This window comes from Ursus maritimus, unplaced genomic scaffold (assembly GCF_017311325.1).
Source record: "Ursus maritimus isolate PB19 unplaced genomic scaffold, ASM1731132v1 scaffold_12, whole genome shotgun sequence".
NCBI lineage: Eukaryota > Metazoa > Chordata > Mammalia > Carnivora > Ursidae > Ursus > Ursus maritimus.
In genome coordinates, this window is record NW_024423564.1 from 66979143 (window position 1) to 67000569 (window position 21427).

A 21427-nucleotide genomic window follows, 5' to 3' on the forward strand; every position below is an offset into this window, starting at 1 on the left:
TCCCTAACCCATTCATCAATTATCCCATCTTTCCATTCTCCCTTCCTTCCTCATTGACTTGCCTCATCATTCTCTTATTCAGTCAATGCTAGATTTCCAGGGAGCTTAAGAGGACCACCATTAGCCCTTTACACATCAGGAAGCTAGGTCTAGAGGGGGCATGACCTGCCCAGACTTGGTCAAACCTGTTGTTCCCAGCCCTGGACCCATCCAATCCATCTGATTGAGAAGCCTTGCTAAAGGCAAAGCCCAGCAAGGAATAAGTTTAGAGGTGACGGGGACACCAGTGTCCCATCCCACCCCACCATACCCCGTACCCATTCAGCTGTGATGGTCCTTGGGTATTCATTGTACCCCCCTCTGGTTCAGCAAAGAAACATGATCTGGGCCCTCAATCCCTAGTTTTCTAGAGGAGAGTATATCCTAACTGCTTAGCACTCCTCCGTGCAGGCAGCCACCACCCATCCATGTAAAAGGTCTTCCCGGGGTGTCTGCCCCACACTAATGGCACAAGGCAAGAGGCAGGGACTGGAAGGGCATTTACCACCAGGGAGGCTCAGGTCCTCCTGCTGGGAATCCATAAGGTCGAGCCTTGGTACCCAGCCGATGGCTCTGGGGAGAGGGAGCTCACCTACCCATCTGCCCAGCCAATAGAAGGCACTGGAATGCTTAGTCCCATTGTTCCCTAAAGGCTAGGTCACTGGGTTCTGAACATTAAACATTCTAGAGGTTATGCTTGTGAAGTCTTGGGTTAATGGAAGGAAGGGACTCTATCCAATGGTGTGTCATAGGCCTAATGTGTCTCTACTGCCAGGGACTGACCCACCCACTGAATTGTCTGCCATCCACCTCTTATGGTGAGCCCGCACAGAAGCCCCCAGGAAAGGCCCCCAGGTGTCTCTGGGGTCCATACGTGTTTCTGGGCTTCAAGAAACAGTTAATGGGATACCTGTCTCCAGCAAGAAGTAGGGCAGGGAGCACACAGTTTTGGGCAGCCTTGCCTTCAAGACCTTTTTTTTTTTTTTTTTAAGATTTTTATTTATTTGAGAAAGAGAGAGAGAAGGAGCACAAGGAGGGGGGGAGTGGTAGGCAGAGGGAGAAGTAGGCTCCCTGCTCAGTGGGGAGATCATGACCTGAGCCAAAGCAGACACTTAACCAACTGAGCTACCCAGGCACCCCGCCTTCACGACTCCTCTAACCAAGTTGCCAGAGAAAACCTGCTCAAGGGAACTAAGTGATCAGCGCCTCCATCCTTGGCTCTTACAAGCTCTCTTTTGTTTAGTTACCTTCCTTCAACATGTGTTAGTAAGTGTTTCCTGGGCATCAGGCCCTGTAGGAGCTCCCCAACATGCAGCCCAGCATCTCTTTCCAGCCTCACGGTCCTCCCTATCCTTCACACACCTTGCCCTCTGACCAGACCAGACTCTTGAACAGACCCAGCCCAGTCACTTCTCTGGAGTTTCACTCCCACTGCTCCCCTACCTACAAGTCCCCTTCCCACTTCCCCCGGACCGGACCGAACACCTACTTATCCTTCAAGGCCCAGCTCAGTCCCCCGGCTCTGTGACAGTTGTTTCTGTTGGCTTCCCCGAATCCCATCATCTCCAGTTTGAAGGGACTTAGAGAATTGTGTAGTCCAGCTCCTGTCAGAGGCTGGAGCCCTGGAGGTAGATGTCCCCTACCCAGCAGCCTGTGCCACAGGACTCACCTGAGTCGGAGACTTGCCACACCTCCTGGGGCGGCTCAGTTAGAAAGCCCCTCCCTAATGAAGCCCAAGTCCGCCTCCCTGACGTTGCGCGCCTGGGCCTGGCGCAGCTATGGGCGCCATTTAATTACCTCCCTCTTTATAGTCTCCTGGCATGGGACTCGGGGCACTCCTCAGCCCAGATTTCCCTCCATGTTCCGCTTACATGGGGCTCCCCTATTTCACTGGCTCCTGTTTTTCAGTCTCTTTGCTGATTTCTCTTTTCCCCTGATCTCTAAATGCCAGCGTGCCCCAGGGCTCAGTCCTCAGCCCTCTGTCTGCATTCACTCATCAGTGATCACATCCAGACTCATGGCTTTAAATACTACACAGGCACTGACAACTCACACTTTCTATCTCCAGCCCAAACTGCTCCTCGGGACTTTGGCCTCGTTCACCCAACAGCCTGGCTGACGTGCCTACCATTAAGGGGATTAAGTCTATTAAGTTACCTCAAATGAACATGCCCCAAACCAAACTCCTGAGCAGCCATCCTCCAAAACCTGCCCCCCACCTTCCTCCTCTCTGTAAAGGGCAACTCTGTCATTCCAGATGTTCAGGCCAAAAGCCTATAAGTCACCCTTGACTCCTTTCATTCCCTCATAGCCACATTCACTCCGTTAGCACAACCATTAGACCTTGCCTTCAACACACATCCAGAACGTGACCCTTGTCCCATGACTATCACTGCCTTCCACGCACCACCCTCCCCCATTTGGAGTACTGGTCTCCCCATAGGGTGACCAGCCATCCCAGTTTGCCTGGGACTGAGGAGGTTTCCAGGACATAGGATTTTCAACACTAAAACCAGGAAAATCAGGTAAACTAGGACATATTGGTCACCCTTGGGAGAGCTGTCATCCTTGCCCCCACCATGCCCTGTATTTTGCCAGCAACCAGAATGATCCTTTAAAAAGGTAGATTAAAAAATAGAGCATTCTACTTTTCTGCTCAAACCCTACAGTGACTTTCCATCTTACTCAGAATTAAAACCAAAGTCCTCACCCCAGGTCTACAGAACCCAACGTGCTCTAACTACCCCTCCCTGAATCTCTTCACATAAGAACCTCCTTGCTATTCCACAGTAGGGCAAGCATGCTCCTGCATCAAGGCCTTTGCACTTGCTGTTCCCTCAGTCTGGAAGGCCCTTCTCCCAGATATCCAGACAGATGATTCCCTCATTTCCCTCGGCATTCTGCTCAAGTGTCCCCTTCTCTCTGTCTTAGCCTGCTTTGCTTTTCTGCATAGCGTATATCATCACCTAACATTACAATTGGCCCTGGAACAACATGGGGATTAGAGACTGTGATCCCTGCACAGTTGAAAATCCATGTGCAATTTTTGACTCCCCCAAACTTAACTACTAATAGCCTACTTTTGACCAGAAATCTTACCAATAACACAAACCGTTGATTAACACATATTTTGTATATGTATTATATATTGTATTCTCTTTTTTTAAGATTTATTTTGAGAGAGCACGTGCACACAAGCGGAGGGAGGGGCAGAGGGAGAGAGAATCAGACTCCTTGCTGAGCATAGAGTCTGATGGGAGCTGGATCCCATGACCCTAAGATCATGACCTGAGCCGAAACCAAGAGTCAGACGCTCAACGGACTGAGCCACCCAGGCGCCCCCATATATTGTATTCTTACAAATAAAGTAAGCTAGAGAAAAGAAAAAGATTAAGGAAATCGTAAGAGAAAACACATTTACGGTGTTGTAAAAAAACCCACATTTAAGTGGACCTGTGCAATTCAAACTGATGTTGTTCAAGGGTCAACTGTTTGTTTTTTGTCTCTCATCCCACTAGAATATAAGATCCATGAATTAGTGAACAAGGAAATAAATACCTAAGAATTTCACATAGTCATAACTGCATGAAGAAAATAAAATAAGGTAACAGGATAAAGAACACAAAGGGATAGCATGCATCAAGAAAAGTCCCTTTAAGGTTCCAACTTATGAACTGAGCCATAAATGAGGAGGCCGTCATATGCAGATCCAAGCAGAGGGGTCATCAGCCAGTGCAAGGATCCTGAGGCAGATAGAGGTCAGTACACTTGAAGGACTTAGGAATCTCCGAGTCCACCACACTACTTCTAGCACGGGCCAGGGCCTAGGACCAGTCTCCATGAGTGCAGGCTGGACTGAGAAGAGTTGAAGACTCTGTCCTCGCCCAGGAGGAGTCCACCATTCACAAGGGGGTTTCTACCAGGTAAGACCCAGACAGGAAGGGCTTCCATGAAGGCAAACGGATCGTGCCATTGTAGTGGGCTTGCTCCACAGCTGGCCCTGTGCTGGGAGCAGGTGAGACATAGATATGTTGATGTCACTGTGTCTGACCCCAGGAATTCCCACTTGGTTCAAGGGGATGAAGAAGATGGTAGTACTGGGTCAACAGAGAGGGGGAAAAGAGCATGACAAGGATCAGAAACAGCCAAAATCAAGACTTGTTAGGGACAGACCCAGGTGTCCCTTTGGAGAGGAGGTTTGCCTGGAGTTCAAGGCAGATGTCAGGAAGCAGAGGGAGACAAGGCTTCAGAGGCAGCTGGCATCGTGCACAGAATTCAGTCCTTGGGTAGAACTTGGGCAAGTCTCTTAATGACTCTCAGTCTCAGTTTCTGCATCTGTAAAATGAGGAAAGGGCCTGCCTCACAGGTTATGAAGCAGGTGGTGTCCTGCACACAGAAACACCCAGGAAAGAGAAGCTGCTACTGTGATTATAGTTGACGGAAGGAGCATGGAGGCTGAAGGACAACTGCCGGCGAGCGCCAAGAGAATCTGAAAGGCAGGTCCGAGCTTTCAGGAGGGGACCGAGCGCAGAGGCTGCTGGACCCGAGCGGGTGGGCGTGGAGCCCGGCAGGCTTGGGGGAGGAGACGGGCGGTGGCACCCCGAGCTGCAGAGCGAGCGGCCAGGCGCGCGGCGAGGGGGCCGAGCGGCGAGCCGCCTCCCCCCCGCCCCGTCTCGCTGGCCCCCGGGCCCGGAACCTTCCGCGCGCGGAACTTGGGTGCCGGAGCGGGGGCGCGGCGGACCCGGAGCGCGATGGAGCAGGCGCGCGGGCCGCGGGCTGAGGCCGACGTGCCCGAGGAAGAGGAGGAGGAGGCGGGGGCGGCCATGGCTGCTGTGGCGGCGGCGGGTGGCACGGGCCCGGCCGTGTTGCAGGTGGCCGGTCTGTACCGGGGGCTGTGCGCCGTGCGCAGCCGCGCCCTAGGCCTGGGGCTCGTGTCCCCCGCGCAGCTGCGCGTGTTCCCGGTGCGCCGCGGCTCGAGCGGGCCCGCGGGGGGCGCCGACCGCAGCGAGGTCGGGGCCGAGCTCGAGGCCAACCCCTTCTACGACCGCTACCGGGACAAGATCCAGCAGCTGCGCAGGTGCGGACCCAGGCCGGGCGGCCGGCCGGCGGCGGGCGGGAAGGGGCGGCGCGCGGCCCGCGTTTCTGGTGGATCCACGCCTTCCGTGCCTGGGACAGTCCTGAGATGCGGGCCCGGTTACTGTCCGCGCTCTGTAGATGATGTGCCCGTGGGCTCTGAGAAGCAAGGTGACTTGCTAACATCACACAGCTAGTCTCAGAACTGAGAGTCTCTGCAAAGTCCTGACTCTTCCCCCAGTTGTCTTTCTTAGTGCTCTAGTTCTCAAAACGCTGAGGTGGAATCCTGTGTCAGCCCTAATGAAGTAGACGGTTCCAAGAGACCTGCCCTGATTATAGAAATAGGAACATAGAGCCTTCCAGAGAAGGGACTTGATTTGCTGAAGGTCACATATTGAGTCACTGAGGCCTGGCCTAGAGCTCGGGTTCCCAGGCTTCTAGCTACAGCCCAGACTACAAAGAAAGGAGGTTGGGGGAGGGAGCACGGCATCAAAGACAAGTGGAATCACAGTTGGGGCATCCGTTGAACCCTCACTAGGAGGAGGAAACTGAGAATCAGAGAGCGGCAGAGACCTGCCAGAGGTCACACAGCTGGTTGGGATTCATCTGGTTTGGAATCCAGCGTTCCTAACACTACTCCTCAGCTTCCAGATGAAAGGACTTGGAGATCAAGAGGCTTGAAGTGGGTGCAAGGGGACCAAGGGGAGGGTCTGAAGAGTTAAACTGGAAAAAGCTGAAGGAGATGAAAGGTGAAAATTAGAGGGGCTTGGGAGAGAATCTGGGGCAGGCTAGGCAGGCAGTTGTCTACGGAAACCAAAAAGTGCGTACTGTAACTTTTTTGAGTTCTGTCTCATCTCTGCTTCCATGGCCCTAATGTACTCCTCCATCATCTTCTGGACTCTTGCAGTCATCCTCTAGCTAGTCTTCCCCACTTCCACCCCAGTCCATCTCAGTGCTGCTGTGGTGATCTTTCTTCCCTTTTTGAAAAAAATGACAGAATAAAGGAATGAGTATTTTTGCCCTCTTTCCAGCGGCATTCAAATATACTCAAGGATTTCTCTTCTTTAAAACCTTTCCTTGACCTGCATTCCCCTCCAGCCTCTTCTCCATTGATCCCTTTCACAGGCAGCATTTTAGGAGAGTTGTCTACTCATACTCTGAATACTTAACAGTTCCCACTCATTCTTACTCATGAACCAGTGAATGGCTGGTTTTATTCTCCTTCCCCACCAGATCATTCCCATCAATATTTACGCATACTGCTGTCTTAAAGAGTGAGTGTTCCAGAGCACCTTCACTGACTCTAGATAATGTCCATATTCCTAAGTTCCACACAAGGTTCTCATGCTGTAGCATCTGTCAGTCTCTGTATTCACTGAAACCTGGGCCGTTGGAGCACACCAGCCACAGTTTGGCGTAAGCCAATAGCAGGCCAAGGCTGTGTGCCCTCTTGACCCCTTCAGCCTAGTGTCTGGATTTTTGCATCACACTTTGCATTGGTGAATTGGGAGTATTTGATCTAGCTGCAGGCCCACTATATCTAGAGTGTGGACAAACTGGAGGGTGTCCAGGGAGCAGGTTTATAGTGAGGAAGTAGTCACAAATCACATATATGAAGACGGGCCAAAAGAACTAAGGAAATGTAACCTACAGAAAACTTCAGGGGGTGACATAATAGCAATTTTCAAGTACTCACATAAAAGGGGTTAGACATTTTTTCTTATTCCTGAGTATGAAAGATACAGATAAATTGAGGCTCAGATGTTTTAATAATAAAAGACGTCCAAGGTGGGAGTGCACAGACTCCAATGCCTAGGCTGCCGCTCACTCTATCCACTCACCGTGGCAGTCCCAGGTGTGACTGTGGATGCTTGCAGCACTAACCCTGGTCCTGGCATTTGCAGCCCCAGCAGGTGCCACACCCCACAGGGCAGGACCCCTGGAGTGACTGCACTGAGTTGCTGGCCTGCTGTGGAGGGGAGGAAGAAGACCTGCCCATGTAATGGCATGAAGGGAGTAGTGTTTAATGTCACCTATGGGACTGAGGTCTGTGAAAGAGGGGCCCCGTACAATGCCTTGACCAGGAAGCACTCCACCAGAGAAGTGATCAGGATGGCTCTGGATCCTGCAGACTGCATCTGTGACACTACGGGTCTCATGGCCCAGGAGCTGTAATCCCTGTATGTTGTCTTCACCAAAGTGTGCAGTGCCAAATAGCGCATCATTGGCTACACAGCCTGAAGAATTCTTAACAAGGATGGCAGCCTCAACCTGGACTTCAGGCCTGAAGACCAGCTTCATTTTGACATAAAGGACAAGTTCTTATGTTTCATCTGCAGGAGCAAGTGCTTTGGAGACAGAGTCAGGGAGAAACTCAGGTGCTAAATCTTTTCCTACAAAATATGCTGTTTAAAGCCTGTGAATCACCTGCATCTGAATAAACAGGTGTTTAGCCTTTGCATGGGGTAAAGAAGATGTCCAAGAACTGGATGTGTTCAGGTGAAAGCTATTGGAATGCTATTGGATTCCTGCCTGAGTAGGACGACCATGCAAGATGACTTCAGAGTCCTCTTCCCATCTTGAGGATTTGTATTCCAAGTACCCAGAGTATAGGTACCTGAGGGACCAAGGTCTGCATCACCCTAGGAAATAACCTGCAGGAGAAGAATGTTACACAGGCCCCTTGACGATTAACAGTAGTTAAATAACTGGATTTCTTTTTCCACTTTCTTGATTTATAGGCAAATCCTTCAGCTTTTGAATGCCTGTGTCCTCTCTGGAAGTGCAACATGATGCTTTGTTATTTCCAAATTCAAAAAGTCCCAGGTGGTTTCACTTTTGGTTTCAGGTCTGACCCAGCTGCTTTTGAATCCCGACTGGAAAAGCGCATTGAGTTTCGGAAGCAGCCAGTGGGGCACTCCAGGCAAGGTGACTTTATCAAATGTATAGAACAGAAGGTAAGACCTGCCTCTCTATGTGTTACTGGCTCACCAGTGTGCTGCACCCCCCCGCCCAACCCTATCCTGGGAGTGGGCTCACTGATGGGTCAGCTGGATGAACTGAACATAGCCTTTGCTGCACAGCTCAGTCTCCATTCATAAATGGTATCCTGCTCTTTCTGGCAAAGTACTGTGGTCATGGTAGAGATACAGAGGGATGAAAGAGGCAGTCCATGCTCCTGGGGGGTGCAGTAGAATGGTCAAGGCAAAGTATACATGGCTGTGGGCTCTAGAGATATGGGACAAAAAAGTGCTTAATAGCTACTCTTATCCTTAAACAAGAATCAAAGCTGGGGAAAAGCATGTTGAAATGTAATACAGTGCTTTTTAAACCTTTTACCATGATCCACAGTAAAGAATGTATTTTACACTGCAGTTCAGTACATACACATGTGTATGATTATAACTGAAGCAGAGTTCTTACAAAACAATGCTTTTACTATATGCAATGTACTTTTTTTTTTCTTTTAAAAAAACTTTGGCCACAATCCAGTAAATTGATTTCTCAACCTGTGATTTGAAAAAATACTAACCTAGGGTGGCACACAGAACAAGTTGGAGTGGGAGAGGCTAAAACCAGGAAGGCTATGCAGTAATCCAGGCGTGGGCTGTTTGGGCCTGAAATAACATACAGTGAAAAACTGGGATTCTACCTTGTGTTTTAGAATGAAAGATATTTATTTAATTTGGACAGTAACTTTTTTTGCTTTGAGTATTCTAAATTTTAAGAGAATTCACTCAGTCTTTTTATCACTGGTTGAGTTCATGAGAACAAAAGCAAGTCACTGGGTTAATCATTACAAGGTTGGAGAGCAAATTCAACCTCCTATGACAAACACAGTTTACAACTTGATGTGAACAAACAAGTCTCTACTACAAATATTTTAACAAATGTAATTTCCTATAATAAACATTTATAGTGCCAAGGTTACAAATCAGTAGCTCTTGGAAATATTACTATATTATAAACTTTGAATGTGACATGGGAAAGCTCTTCCCCCCTTTTGTAAACGGATTGAGAAATTCAACTTCATGATGACAAGATGCAAACATAAGTCAAGATGTAACTTAAATTATGGCGACTCTTAGGTAAATAATGACTTATAGTCTTTCTTATCTAGCTAGATAGAAGGGGGCTAATGACTCCATTTGCAAAGCCTTTTCTTTGCTCTGAGTCATTGCCTCCCTACCACGAGACCCAACATTCCCCCACCCTTTTTTTAAAGATTTTATTTATTTGAGAAAGAGAGTGCACAAGAGTGGGGTGAGGGCAGAAGGAGAAGCAGACTCCCAGCTGAACAGGGAGCCCGACACGGGGCTTGATCCCGGAATTCTGGGAATATGACCTGTGTCGACAGCAGACGCTAAACCTACTAAGCCACCCAGGAGCACCCCAACATCCCCTTTTTATTAAAAAACAAAAAGGTTAATTCTCCATTTTGTACCCTGAAATGAAATGTAGACAATGTAACCCACTGGTAGACATAATTTTGGTGGGGGTGGGGGAGAATCAATATAATGCTCTAGCTGTAATATAAAGGAAAGAACTTTTTCTTTAAGATTTATTTATTCATTTATTTATTTTTAATTTTTATTTATTAAAGAGAGCATGAGCTGGGGAGGTGCAGAAGAAGAGGGAGAAGCAGCTCCCCACTGAATGCAGAGCCCAACACAGAGCTTGATCCCAGGACCCCGAGATCATGACCTGACCCAAAGTCAGACGCTTAACCAACTGAGCCACCCAGGCACCTCAAAAAGTTTTTTTAAGATTTATTTATTTGAGAGAAGAGAGTGTGTGCATGTGAACGCATGGGAGAATGGAGGGAAGGGCAGAGGGAGAGAATCTTCAAGTAGACTCCCTGATGAGCGTGAAGCCCTGATGTGCCTCTCATGCTGGGCTCCATCTCATGACCCATGAGGTCATGACCTGAGCTGAAACCAAGAGTCAGATGCTTAACCAACTGAGCCACCCAGGCGTCCCAAGGAAAGAACCTTTTTTTAAAAAGCATTTGTTTGTTTATTTAAGATTTTATTCATTTATTTGACGAAGAGAGAGACAGCCAGTGAGAGAGGGAACACAAGCAGGGGGAGTGGGAGAGGGAGAAGCAGGCTCCCAGCGGAGCAGGAAGCCTGATGCGGGGCTCCATCCCAGGGACCTGGGATCACGCCCTGAACCGAAGGCAGACGCTTAACAACTGAGCCACCCAGGCGCGCCCCAAGGAAAGAACTTTTTCATAAAATGCTTATTTAGATGATATAAATGAAATTTCTACAATGAATGAGTGATATAAATGAAACTTTTATGAGTGGACTTTATAAGTTCTTGAGCACAGCTATGCTGTCAAACCTAATGCAGTTGTCAGAGGCTCTCACCTATACATGAAATCATCATGAATACATAAGCAGCAAATGCTGACTGGTATAGGGGTGTCATGTTATTACTTTTAAAAACTCGCAAACCATGAGCAGTGTTGTTATCAGTGATCCTCATGAGATTTCACAATGTGCAATCTTCTTTTAAGTTATATACTACTTGCATTTCTAAAAAACTCAGTGTTTATTAAAGCCGTGTTAAAAAAAAAAAAAAAAAGAGGAAAGGAAAAGCAAAACGGAGTTAGAGTCTAGACCCAGATAATTATAAAAAGGTTTTTCACTTATGAGGACATCTGGCTAGACACTGAAAAGTTGTGCGGAGTGAGGGAAAATTCTTCATTATGTGGAATTCATTGACTAGATTGCGGCTCCTGGCACCGCTTCCCGTCTCATAAATACAAATGTCCTCATCCAGTCAACTGTTGTGGTAACAGAAAAGTTGTCCACACAGATTTCCAAAGCATCTATAGGGGAGTAATAGAGTACCCATTTACGTGTTTTATTAAGGGGCGCGTGGGTGGCTAGTTGGTTAAAGCGTCTGCCTTTGGCTCAGGTCATGATCCCGGAGTCCCGGGATTGAGCCCCAAGTCAGGCTTCCTGCTCAGGGGAGAATCTGCTTCTCCCTCTCCCTCTGCCACTCCCCCTGCATGTGCTCTCTCTCTCTAATAAATAAATAAATAAATAAACTATTAAGTGCTCTTGAGACTTTTGGCACATACTTTCAACTATAATTTTTAATTACCATATTTCATTTGTTCTAAAACCCAAATTTTTTTTTGCATTTTAACATCTCCAGCAGGATTTTCTTAAAATTGATGTGATGTGAAAGTATTGTGTTATTATTTAATTGGCATCATTTTCTGATACATAAAATAATGGTGCCTCTTAAGTATCTTAGTTTAAAATAAAATGCAATAAGCTTATACTTGGAGCTTAAATTTGTTATTTCTGTAAGTACAAATGGAAATAAAGAATGGATTAGAGAGACATTGTGGGAAAAGAATACACTGAGCTTGGTGATTAAAAGGTGAAGGCAGCTGTGCAAATGGAGTGTTTCATTTGTTTTGTTTTCACAATGTACCTGAAGGTGAGTGGTGTGAAAATGAGATCAATTCTCTTTCTTCTGGAAAGTTTACATGTGAAGGACAGACTGCATTAGGGTGCTGCCACTGTATAGGGGTAGGTATGGCCAAAAAGATGAGGGTGTATCCAACAGATTTGTCTACACCAGACTTTTGTCTGATTTGTTCGTACTAGTTCTGTGGCATCATTTATGAAAGATTTGGATTCCTTGAGGTGCAGAATAACAAGACAGGATTTTATGCAGGTAAGTGTTTTTCAGCCTCAGAATCCCAGGTGTAGATTGTACTCCTTCTGAAAGGCATGGACTTGAACTGAGAAATTGAGTGAAAGACTTAGAACAACCCATCCCTATTATCAGAAACCTCATAGTAGGATTTCCTGGCTATGGCCTTTATCAGAGATAGTGGGCTAGGAGAAGAAATAATCACTAATTTGATAGAGGGAATATTAAGAGTGAGTGCTGGAAAAAACCAGTCTGGTGAGGATGCCTGCCATCAGAATTGTGTCACAGATGAGAAGCAGCCTTCAAAAATACATTTTTCCATTGCTCACCTCCTTTGTGGCTCACCATGGAGCAGATAAGAGAGCAGCGCACAGGAAACCCAAGCAGGCCTCATTCTGGGAAGGAGTCCCTCATATCCACAGTGGCTTAGTGATTAAAAGGTGAAGGCAGCTGTGCAAATGGAGTGTTTCATTTGTTTTGTTTTCACAATGAACCTGAAAGTGAGTGGTGTGAAAATGAGATCAGTTTTCTGATACATAACTCTAAGTACCGGTAGATGGTAGTTACTAACAAAGAAATCTTTTCTCATCTCTGTATCTCAATGGCTTAGCCCTAGAAAAGTTGTCTCACAAATGATAACACACAGAACAGTGTGTTCAGTGTGTTCAGAATGGAGAAAAGTGAGTTTTCAAGTGTCATATTACTAAATGAGATATTGTGCACCTCACCTAGCGTGGTGGTCTTTTTCTTATGACTAAGGTAGAGATAAATATCTTGTCTCATCTTCTATTTCAGACAGACACCCTGGGGAAGCAGCCTGTGAGCAGAGGATTCACTAAGGACAAGGTCGGTTTCTAATTAAAGATGTCAGTCTCAAGTCATATGGAGCATCTATAACAAGAGGCTGCACATTTGAACACAATTACTGTGGTTCAATGATGTTGTGATTTTTTTTCCATCTGTGGAGATGAAAAATATTTCTATGAATTTTTATGTCCTTGATATAACCTCTAGCATAGTGTGGGTCCTGGGGGTGCTAGAGGAAATATGAGGGAAATCCTAGTGAGATGCTTTCTTTCTGTAGAAAGTAGTTTTTAAAAATCAAAGCATGTTTACTCATTTAATTTGCAAATAAGGAGTCACCCCCAGTGGAGTAGCAGTTAGAAGTGACAACCAGATTTTCTCTTCTTGCCGGCTGCAAAATGCTGCAGTGCGCATTAGCGAGGGTAAAGCGTTTGGAAGGTACTTATAGATACACCCCAGGAACAGCACCGTGAAAGCCTGCCTGGACTTAGGGGTTCACTTCTCTGAGCATGCAGGTTTTCTTATACACGTTCTGTACTTACTGAAGATCTGCTCCACTGTCCTGACCTGTTGCTTCCCACAAGGCTTTCAGATAGTTAAACTGTTTTATTTTCTTAATCGTGGATGTTAATTGCCTTTTATTTTCTCATTCAGACTCTCAGTTCAATCTTTAACATTGAGATGGTGAAAGACAAAACTGCAGAAGAAATAAGACAGGTAATGAATGAAAATGGGCTGACATACTTTATGAAAACATGTGCAGAGTCTCTAAGCCAAATCTGAAAGGAGAAAGGAGCATACCTTCCTTGACATCTCTTTCTAGCCAAAATGAAAGGTGGTCATAGAAAACAAAAGTGATCAATTACATGAAACAAAATGGCATAAGAAAACTTGTCTTTCTTGATTTTGCTCCTGTGTATCTAATCAACTCACATTACCCTCTTCTGTTTCATTCCTGTTGCCCACATCTTACTTAAAATCATCTTACTGTGTTCCTGGCTTACTGCACTGCCTGTCTACGTAGGTTTCCCTGCTCTTATTCCTCCCTGCTCCTCTACCTCTCATAGCCTGCGGTTGAATCCTCTTGAAGTTCTAATTTCATTATGAAAAACATAGCGTATTTGTTAAGGACACAGACTCTGGGCTGCCTGGGTGGCTCAGTCGGTTGAGCGTCTGCCTTGGGCTCAGGTCATGGTCTCAGGGTCCTGAGATCGAGCCCCACTTTGGGCTCCCTGCTCAGTGGGGAACCTGCTTTTCCCTCTTCTTCTCCCCCTGCTTGTGTTCTCTCTCTCTGTCAAATAAATTAATTAAATCTTTAAAAAAACACAAAACATGGGGCACCTGGGTGGCTCAGTCATTAAGCGTCTGCCTATGGCTCAGGGCATGATCCCAGGGTCCTGGGATCAAGCCCCACATCGGGCTCCTCTGGTGGGAGCCTGCTTCTTCCTCTCCCACTTCCCCTGCTTGTGTTCCCTCTCTCACTGGCTGTCTCTCTCTCTGTCAAATAAATAAATAAAATCTTTAAAATAAATAAATAAATAAATAACACAGACTCACTCTAGAGCCAAGCCACCCATTTTAAGTCCTAGCTCTGCCACTTATTACATGAATGACTTTGATAAGTTAGTTAACCTTTCTGAGCCTTAGTCTCCCTCTTTGTAAAGTGGAGGTAATAATACTAATAGTAGTATTAATAGTACTTATCTCATAGTAGTAATAATAGTACTGATCTCACAGAGTTGTTTGGGGAATTAAGTGAGTTCATATTTATAAAGCACATAGAACAGTGTCTGGCACAGAGTAAGTGCTACATTTGTGTTTTTAAGTAAATGAATAAAAATAAATACTATGTCAGTGACCTGCTTGCAAATGTTCAGTGACTTCCCATATTCCTTTGCTTGCCATTCAGAGTCCTCTGTTATTATAGGACCTTCTTCAGGAGTGCTTTCTTCAGACCGCTCACGATCTCTCCTACCTGTTTGGTATTCCATACACCTTGATTTGCATTGCTGTTTACATTTTCATGTATGTGATTCTTTTCTCTCTAAATAGACTATAATAAGCTATTTATTGGCATTTCTTGTAATTCCATGAATTATTTTAGGTATATTGAGAAAATCAAAATAGTAATAAAAGCAGTAGACTATGTGTCAGGTACTCTACTTAGTGCTTCATATGTACTATGTCATTCAATTCTCATAACTATCTTGAAGTATAGGTGCTATTATTTCCAATTTACAACTGAGGAAACTATAATTTAAAGAGATAGGCAACTTAGGGTAGAGCTCGACTCAAACCCATGTCTGTTTGACTCGGCATCCTGTTCCCTTATGGGAAGTAGTGCCAATTGCCATGAGTTTCTTCTGGTTGTATCATTGGTTTCAGCAAAAGCATTTATTGAATACCTATTAAATGTCAGGTCATATGGCAGACATGGAAATAAATGAGAGAATCCTCTACTCACAGGAAGTTTTAGCCTACTAGAAGGACAGACACAGAAACACGAGAACAGCACAGGGTTCTAACTGGTGTTAATAGAGACTTATGCAAAGTCTCTAGGAGACCTCAAACTGTGTCTTTCTGAAGAGATGCCAATAGAAAGCAGACACCAGGCATATTCTTTAGGGGAGAGAGAAGCCAGGCCCAGGAGGCTTGATCATATGATAAATATCATTCAGACCTATAATTTTAGACATAAATTTGTGTTCGTTAAAATAAGTTTGAGTAACCAAGGTCACTTATGTTAGGAAACATCTATCTGTCTATAAATTTCAGTGTTGAGTCATGAACTATCTACTAATATAGATTAAATAAAAATAGCAGGATATGCTGTCCTTAAAATGAAAAGACCGTGTCTGACATTAAAAAGAAAAAAAGGCAAAGCAACCTTGGGCCGTGTTGACAATGATTTGCGAAGGTCCTGGGAGGTAATAGTCCTTCTGTACCCTGTGTTAGTTAGATTATACTTTGGTTAGTATGTTCAGTTAAGGGGCCCCCACCATTCTTAATGAAAATGTTGACAAAGCAGAGCATCTCTAAAGGAGGGTGACCCTGTTCTTGAAAAGCTCACTCAGGTGTCGCCTTGGCTGTAATGCCTTCCCTGACTTCTGTGCCTTTGCTAATGCTGTCATTCTCTGCTTAGAATGTGTCTCTTTCTGTCCTACCTGTTTATCTTCCCAGCCTCCTTGTTCAACTGGCTAACTCGTGATCATTCTTCAGGATAACAGTTCAAGTATCCCCTCCTCTGGCAGTCATCCCTACCTTGGGTTAAGTGCCTCTTTGTTGCCCTCAGAGCACGTTGGCTCTGGTTTGCATTATAATTCTCTTGTGCTGAGCACAAACCTACATTATTTCAACTAGTCCTCACAATGATCCTGTTAGGTTGATGTTATTGCTATTTTACTGATGATTATATTGATGTTGTTTAGTGATTTTCAGTAATTTGCCCTAAGTAGCATGGCCAGCAAATGATTGGAGCTGGGATTTACATCCAGGTCCACCTGACTCCAGGCACTGGGTTCTGAATGACTGATGTCCTGGCTGTCTGAGAAGCGCACGGTTGGCTGAGGAGTGTGGGTTTTGGGAAGGAAAAGAGAAGGTATGAGAAAAGAACATGTCTGTTGCACACAGGCACATCTTGAGGGAAATGATTAACAAGGTCATAGAATCCATTTTACAGGAATTTGTTATTAAGAGTTACAGTTAAATCATCTAGAAGACTAGATGGTATTAAATCTTTTTTGTAATCATGTACTAGTAATAAAAGCATTACATTGGGTTTTCTTCCTTGTTATCAAATAACATGTTACTCTGAGCAATGAAAGCTGTCACCATTTCGTGGCGCAGGTTGAAAAGATTACCCACATGTCACAGACACCGTCTCTTTTTTGTACAGATTTGGCAGCAGTATTTTGCAGCAAAAGATACAGTCTACGCAGTTATTCCTGTAAGTAGTTTGGAGGGGAAAATGAAAGTGTTATAGCATGAAGGTCAGGGCTCTAACCTTAGCAGGCAGTTGCCTTTACTTTTTCTATGTTTATTGCCTCTTGAGAACTTACATTTATAGCTCTCAGGGTTTTTATTATCCCCTAAGCACCAAAGATTGGAAGCTCCATATGGTATATTTATGGCTCTTGTTTTCCCTCTTTCTGGTTTAGAAATGTCTCTCTGACTCAAGTCTCTGACAAGGGAGCATGGTGTAAGTTCATGTTGCTGAGCAATTTCCAACTGTGTTTTACTTCTTTTTGGTGTTTTCCCACCATACTGTTGGAATTTCAGACAGGGCCTCTAGCATAGCTTTCTTCCCCTTTTGTCTATAGGTGACCTATTACTGAGCTGACTTACAGCTTCCTCCTAGGCTTTTTCTGGCATTTCCCCTTAGCAAGTGGCATTGTCTTTATTTTTTCCCTTCCTGAAATTGCTGTCTTGGAGATAGTCACTGGCCACTCTTGACCATTGAGGCTTGTGACCGGGAAGGGGTGCTGCTGGCTCCTTCTAGTTTAACGTGTTCATACTGACTTCTGCATAAAAAAGCGTTTGATGTACTGGGTTATCAGCTAGTTCTTTAATTGTTCTTCTTCTTCACTGAAGAAGAGGTCGTTTAGATTAAGTTTACATCAAGTACTGAGTTTACATGTGTGAGTTTAATATTAAGGAGGAAAACTTACAGACAGAACAAGAAAGCTGGGTGTTTTGGTTGCTCTGAGAGTACTGCTGCCCCGCCTTACACACATAGACCCTTGCCCTTGAAAAGTTCAACGGCCGAAAGGATCTGCGCTTCCTGTGATATTTTAGATCTGTGATACCGACTCATTGTTTGGACAGGCCTTCTTGGCTCTCCCTTCGACAGCCTCCGTGGCCTGACGTCTCCGACACTTGGCAGAGTCCCTTGCAGATTTTGGAGCATTTGGAATATCTACTTTTCACATGTAGTTCTGACACTGAGCAGCCAAACATACACCTGTTTTTTCTCTGTCGTAAGAGGGATTTGTAAATGACAGAATGTAAGAGATATTTTTAGTTGTATTTCAGTCCTAGAGTTCAGTCTTGGTGAATTTAAATGTGATTGCAGCCTTCTGTTTTCTTGGTTTTGAATTTTATTGTTTTCTAACCCACAGAAAGAGAAGTTTGACTTGATCTGGACCCGGGCTCAGTCCTGTCCAACAGTAAGTTTCCAGTGAACAGATGAGAATTGCTTATCAGTGCTGCCAAACGAGGATGTTTTCTAACCTATCCCTTCATACTCCATACTATCTCATATGTTATAGCGCTCTGTTTATTTAACAAAGATGCTCATGTTGACTGTACTGATAGGTGAGATTTTCAGCCAGAAGGAATCACGTGGATTTGTCCCAGTAAGGGTCTCGGGCCTTTTAGCTCTCTGGACACGGTGCAGCCCTTTCTGATTTGGATCTCTGTCAGTATAAGTGAACATGGGAGGCAACACCTGAGCCCTTCACGTTTTCACCCTCCTTTAAGTTTCTGTTTTATTACCAGTTTCTTTTCCGTTTTGGCCATGCTCTTCTGCTTGTATGTACCTAAGGAATTATGAGATTGTTAGAGTCATGAGCTGCCAGAAGACCCAAGGGAAAGGGAATTGGTGAGGTGGACGAGCAGACTTGGTGTCAGTAATAATTTCTAATAATTTTTAGGATTTCCAAAAAGATTTTCCAAACATTGCTGAGAGAAAATAAAAAGCATCTAAGTAAATGGGGAGATGGACTGTGATCTGGATTGGATGACTCAGTATTGTCATCATTTCTCCCCAAGTTGATCTCTAGAGTAAATATCATCCCAATCAAAATCCCAGCTGGCTTTCTTTTTCTTTAAAGAAATTGACAAGCCAATTAAAAAAAAATTATTTGGATATCCAAAGGACCTAGAATAACAAAATAGGTTTGTTTTTTGTCTTTGTTTTTGTTTTTGGTGAGCAGGAAAGCAAGGTTTATTGAGTGAGAGTGAAGCAAAGTTTATTGAGTGATAGTACAAAGCCCCCAAAGAGGGAGGGACTGAAGAGGGTTGCCCCAAAACAATTTTGTTTTGAACAAAGAGGACTACATTTCATGATTTCAAGGCTTATTACAAAGCTGCAGGTGTGCCTGGGTGGCTCAGTCAGTTGAGCATCTGCCTTCCGCTCAGGTCATGATCCCAGGGTCCTGGGATCGAGCCCAACGTTAGGCTCTCCGCTCAGCCAAGAGTCTGCTTCTCCCTCTCCCTCCCCCTCTGTGATCTCTCTCACTTTCACTCTCAAATAAATAAAATCTTTAAAAATAATAAAGCTACAGTAATGAAGACAATGTAATATTGGCATATAGATAGACATATAGATCAATAGAACAGAGAATCCAGAAATAGACCAACATGTGTGGTTAGTTATTTGTTAGCAAAGGTGCTAAGGTAATTAAATGGGGAAAGGATAATCTCTTCAGTTTGGATAGCCATATGCAAAAAAGAACATCTACTCTTACCTTACACTGCATCCAAAAATTAAATAGATCAGAGATACAAATGTAACTTTTACAAAATACAGTTTTAGGTTGAATGTTAGTGATCTTGGGTTTGGCAAAGATTTCTGAAGTATATCACAAAAAACACTATAAAAGAAAAAATCAAAAGCAGTAAATTAAATTTAATCAAAATTAAAATTTTCTATTTGTATTCTCGTGTTTATAGCAGCATTAGTCACAATAGCCAAAAGATGGAAGCAATCCGAGTATCCACTGATAGATGAATAAACAAAATGTGGTATATACACCCAATAGACTATTCAGCCTTAAAATGGAAGGAAATTCTGACACATGCTACAACACGAATGAACCTTGAAGACATTACGCTAAGTGAAATAAGCCAGTCACAAAAGGACAAATACTGTATGATTCCACTTACATATCTAGAATAGGTGTAGGTACCTAGAATCGTCAAATTCATGGACAGAAAGTAGAATGATGGCTGCCAGGGGATGGGGGGAAGGGAATGAGGAGTTATTGTTTAATTGGTGTAGAGTTTCACTTTGGCAAGATTAAAGTTTTAGAGATGGATGATGGTGATGTTTGCACAACAATATGAATGTACTTAATGCCACCAAATTGTACATTTAAGAATAGTTAAAATGATAGCTTTTACGTTGTGTATATTTTACCACAATAAATAAGAAATAAAATTTTCTACTTTTCAAAAGACATTGTTACGAAAATGAAAAGACAACCAACGGACTGGGAGAAGATATTTACAAGACACATATTGACAAGTGACTTGTATCTAGAATATATTAAAAACTCTTACAACTTAAGAGGACAGGCAACCCAATTAAAAAATGGGCAAAAGATTCAGACAATTTCCCAATAAAATGGAATAGCAGATAAGCACCTGAAAAATTGCTCAATATTATTAGTCATAATGCAAATTGCAAATTAAAACCACAGTGGGATACCACTAAAATGACTAGAATTAAAAAGACTGACCGTACCAAGTGTTAGTGGGGGTGTGGAAGAACTGGAACTCTTATATACTGCTGATACAATAATGTAAAACAATATAAGCACCTTAGAAAACAGAGTGACAATTTCTTTAAAAGTTAAGCATATACCTGCCATACCACCCAGTTATTCTACTCCCTAGATATTTTCCCAAGAATTGAAAACATATGTTCATACAACACAAGTGTTCATAGCAGCTTTATTTGTAATAACCAAATAATAAAAGATGCCTATCATGGTTGTATAAAGATATTGTGGGAGTAGAGGAGATTGTGTGTACATATACATATACAGTGGAATAATATCCAGCAATAAGAAGAATGAACTATTGATACATGCAACAACATGGATAGATCATGAAACAATTACACTAAATGAAAGAAATACCCAAAAGAAGTATAGATTCTTTAGTTCCATTTATACAAACTTCTAGAAAATGCACCATGACCAGGAGTGACAGAAATCAAATCAAGTTACCTGTTAGCTAGGCACTGAGGTTATGTCATCTACAAATAAAATAGAGCCTGAGTGGTTGGCCTTAAGGAGACAGTTCCATGACTAACACGTACTGGACCAGTTATGCTTTGTTTCGTCCTGACCCCATTCTCTTCACCACTCATCCCCAATTCTAAATATCTTAAGCGTAAAACTAGTCATTTCTTTGTGTTTACAACTGTGCTCCAGTATCAGCCTCAGGTGATAGAATAGGAAGTGATTATAATAATTGGAACAAAAGTTAACTCAGCAGCATTAGAAAGTTTAGAAATTGAGAAACTTGGGGCGCCTGGTGGCTCACTCATTAAGCATCTGCCTTCAGCTCAGGTCATGATCCCAGGGTGCTGGGATCGAGCCCCATGTTGGGCTCCCTGCTCGGCGGGAAGCCTGCTTCTCCCTCTCCCACTCCCCCCTGCTTGTGTTCCCTCTCTCATTGTCTCACTGTCAAATAAATTTTAAAAAATCTAAAAAAAAAAAAAAAAAAAAATTGAAAAGCTCAAATGTTCATCAGTAGAATAGATAAATTGTGGTAAATTTCTATAGTAGAATTCCATACAATGAAAATTAATGAATTAGAGTTGTATTTATCAACATAGATGAATCTCAAAAGTGTGAAGTGAAAAAATCTTCACACAAAAGTGTGAAGACAATAAAAGTCAAAAATTGACTATATGTCAATGGACATATAGTTTGATAAGATTTAAGTTTTTAAACATGCAGCAAGTTTTTAAACATACGGTATTTCTTGTTTATAGATATGCATATATGCATGCACATTTAAAATATAAAAACCTGAAAGGGAATGACAGGCACCCAATGCAGGATAAATGTTACTCTGGAATGAGATTAGAATGGGTTACAGA

General features: G+C 43.8%; 1 protein-coding gene across 1 annotated transcript in view; it reads left to right on the top strand.

The window, feature by feature from the left end:
• Positions 1 to 4775: 4775 nt before the first annotated feature.
• The window catches only part of ATPAF1 (ATP synthase mitochondrial F1 complex assembly factor 1), a 28745-nt gene continuing 12093 nt past the window's right edge, over positions 4776 to 21427 (top strand). Inside the window, exons 1-6 of the mRNA XM_040627337.1 lie at positions 4776 to 5116; positions 7961 to 8069; positions 12586 to 12636; positions 13249 to 13311; positions 16490 to 16540; positions 17712 to 17759. Coding sequence (XP_040483271.1) covers positions 4791 to 5116; positions 7961 to 8069; positions 12586 to 12636; positions 13249 to 13311; positions 16490 to 16540; positions 17712 to 17759 — 648 coding nt within the window. The 5' untranslated portion in view covers positions 4776 to 4790. The remainder of the gene's footprint in view (positions 5117 to 7960; positions 8070 to 12585; positions 12637 to 13248; positions 13312 to 16489; positions 16541 to 17711; positions 17760 to 21427) is intronic.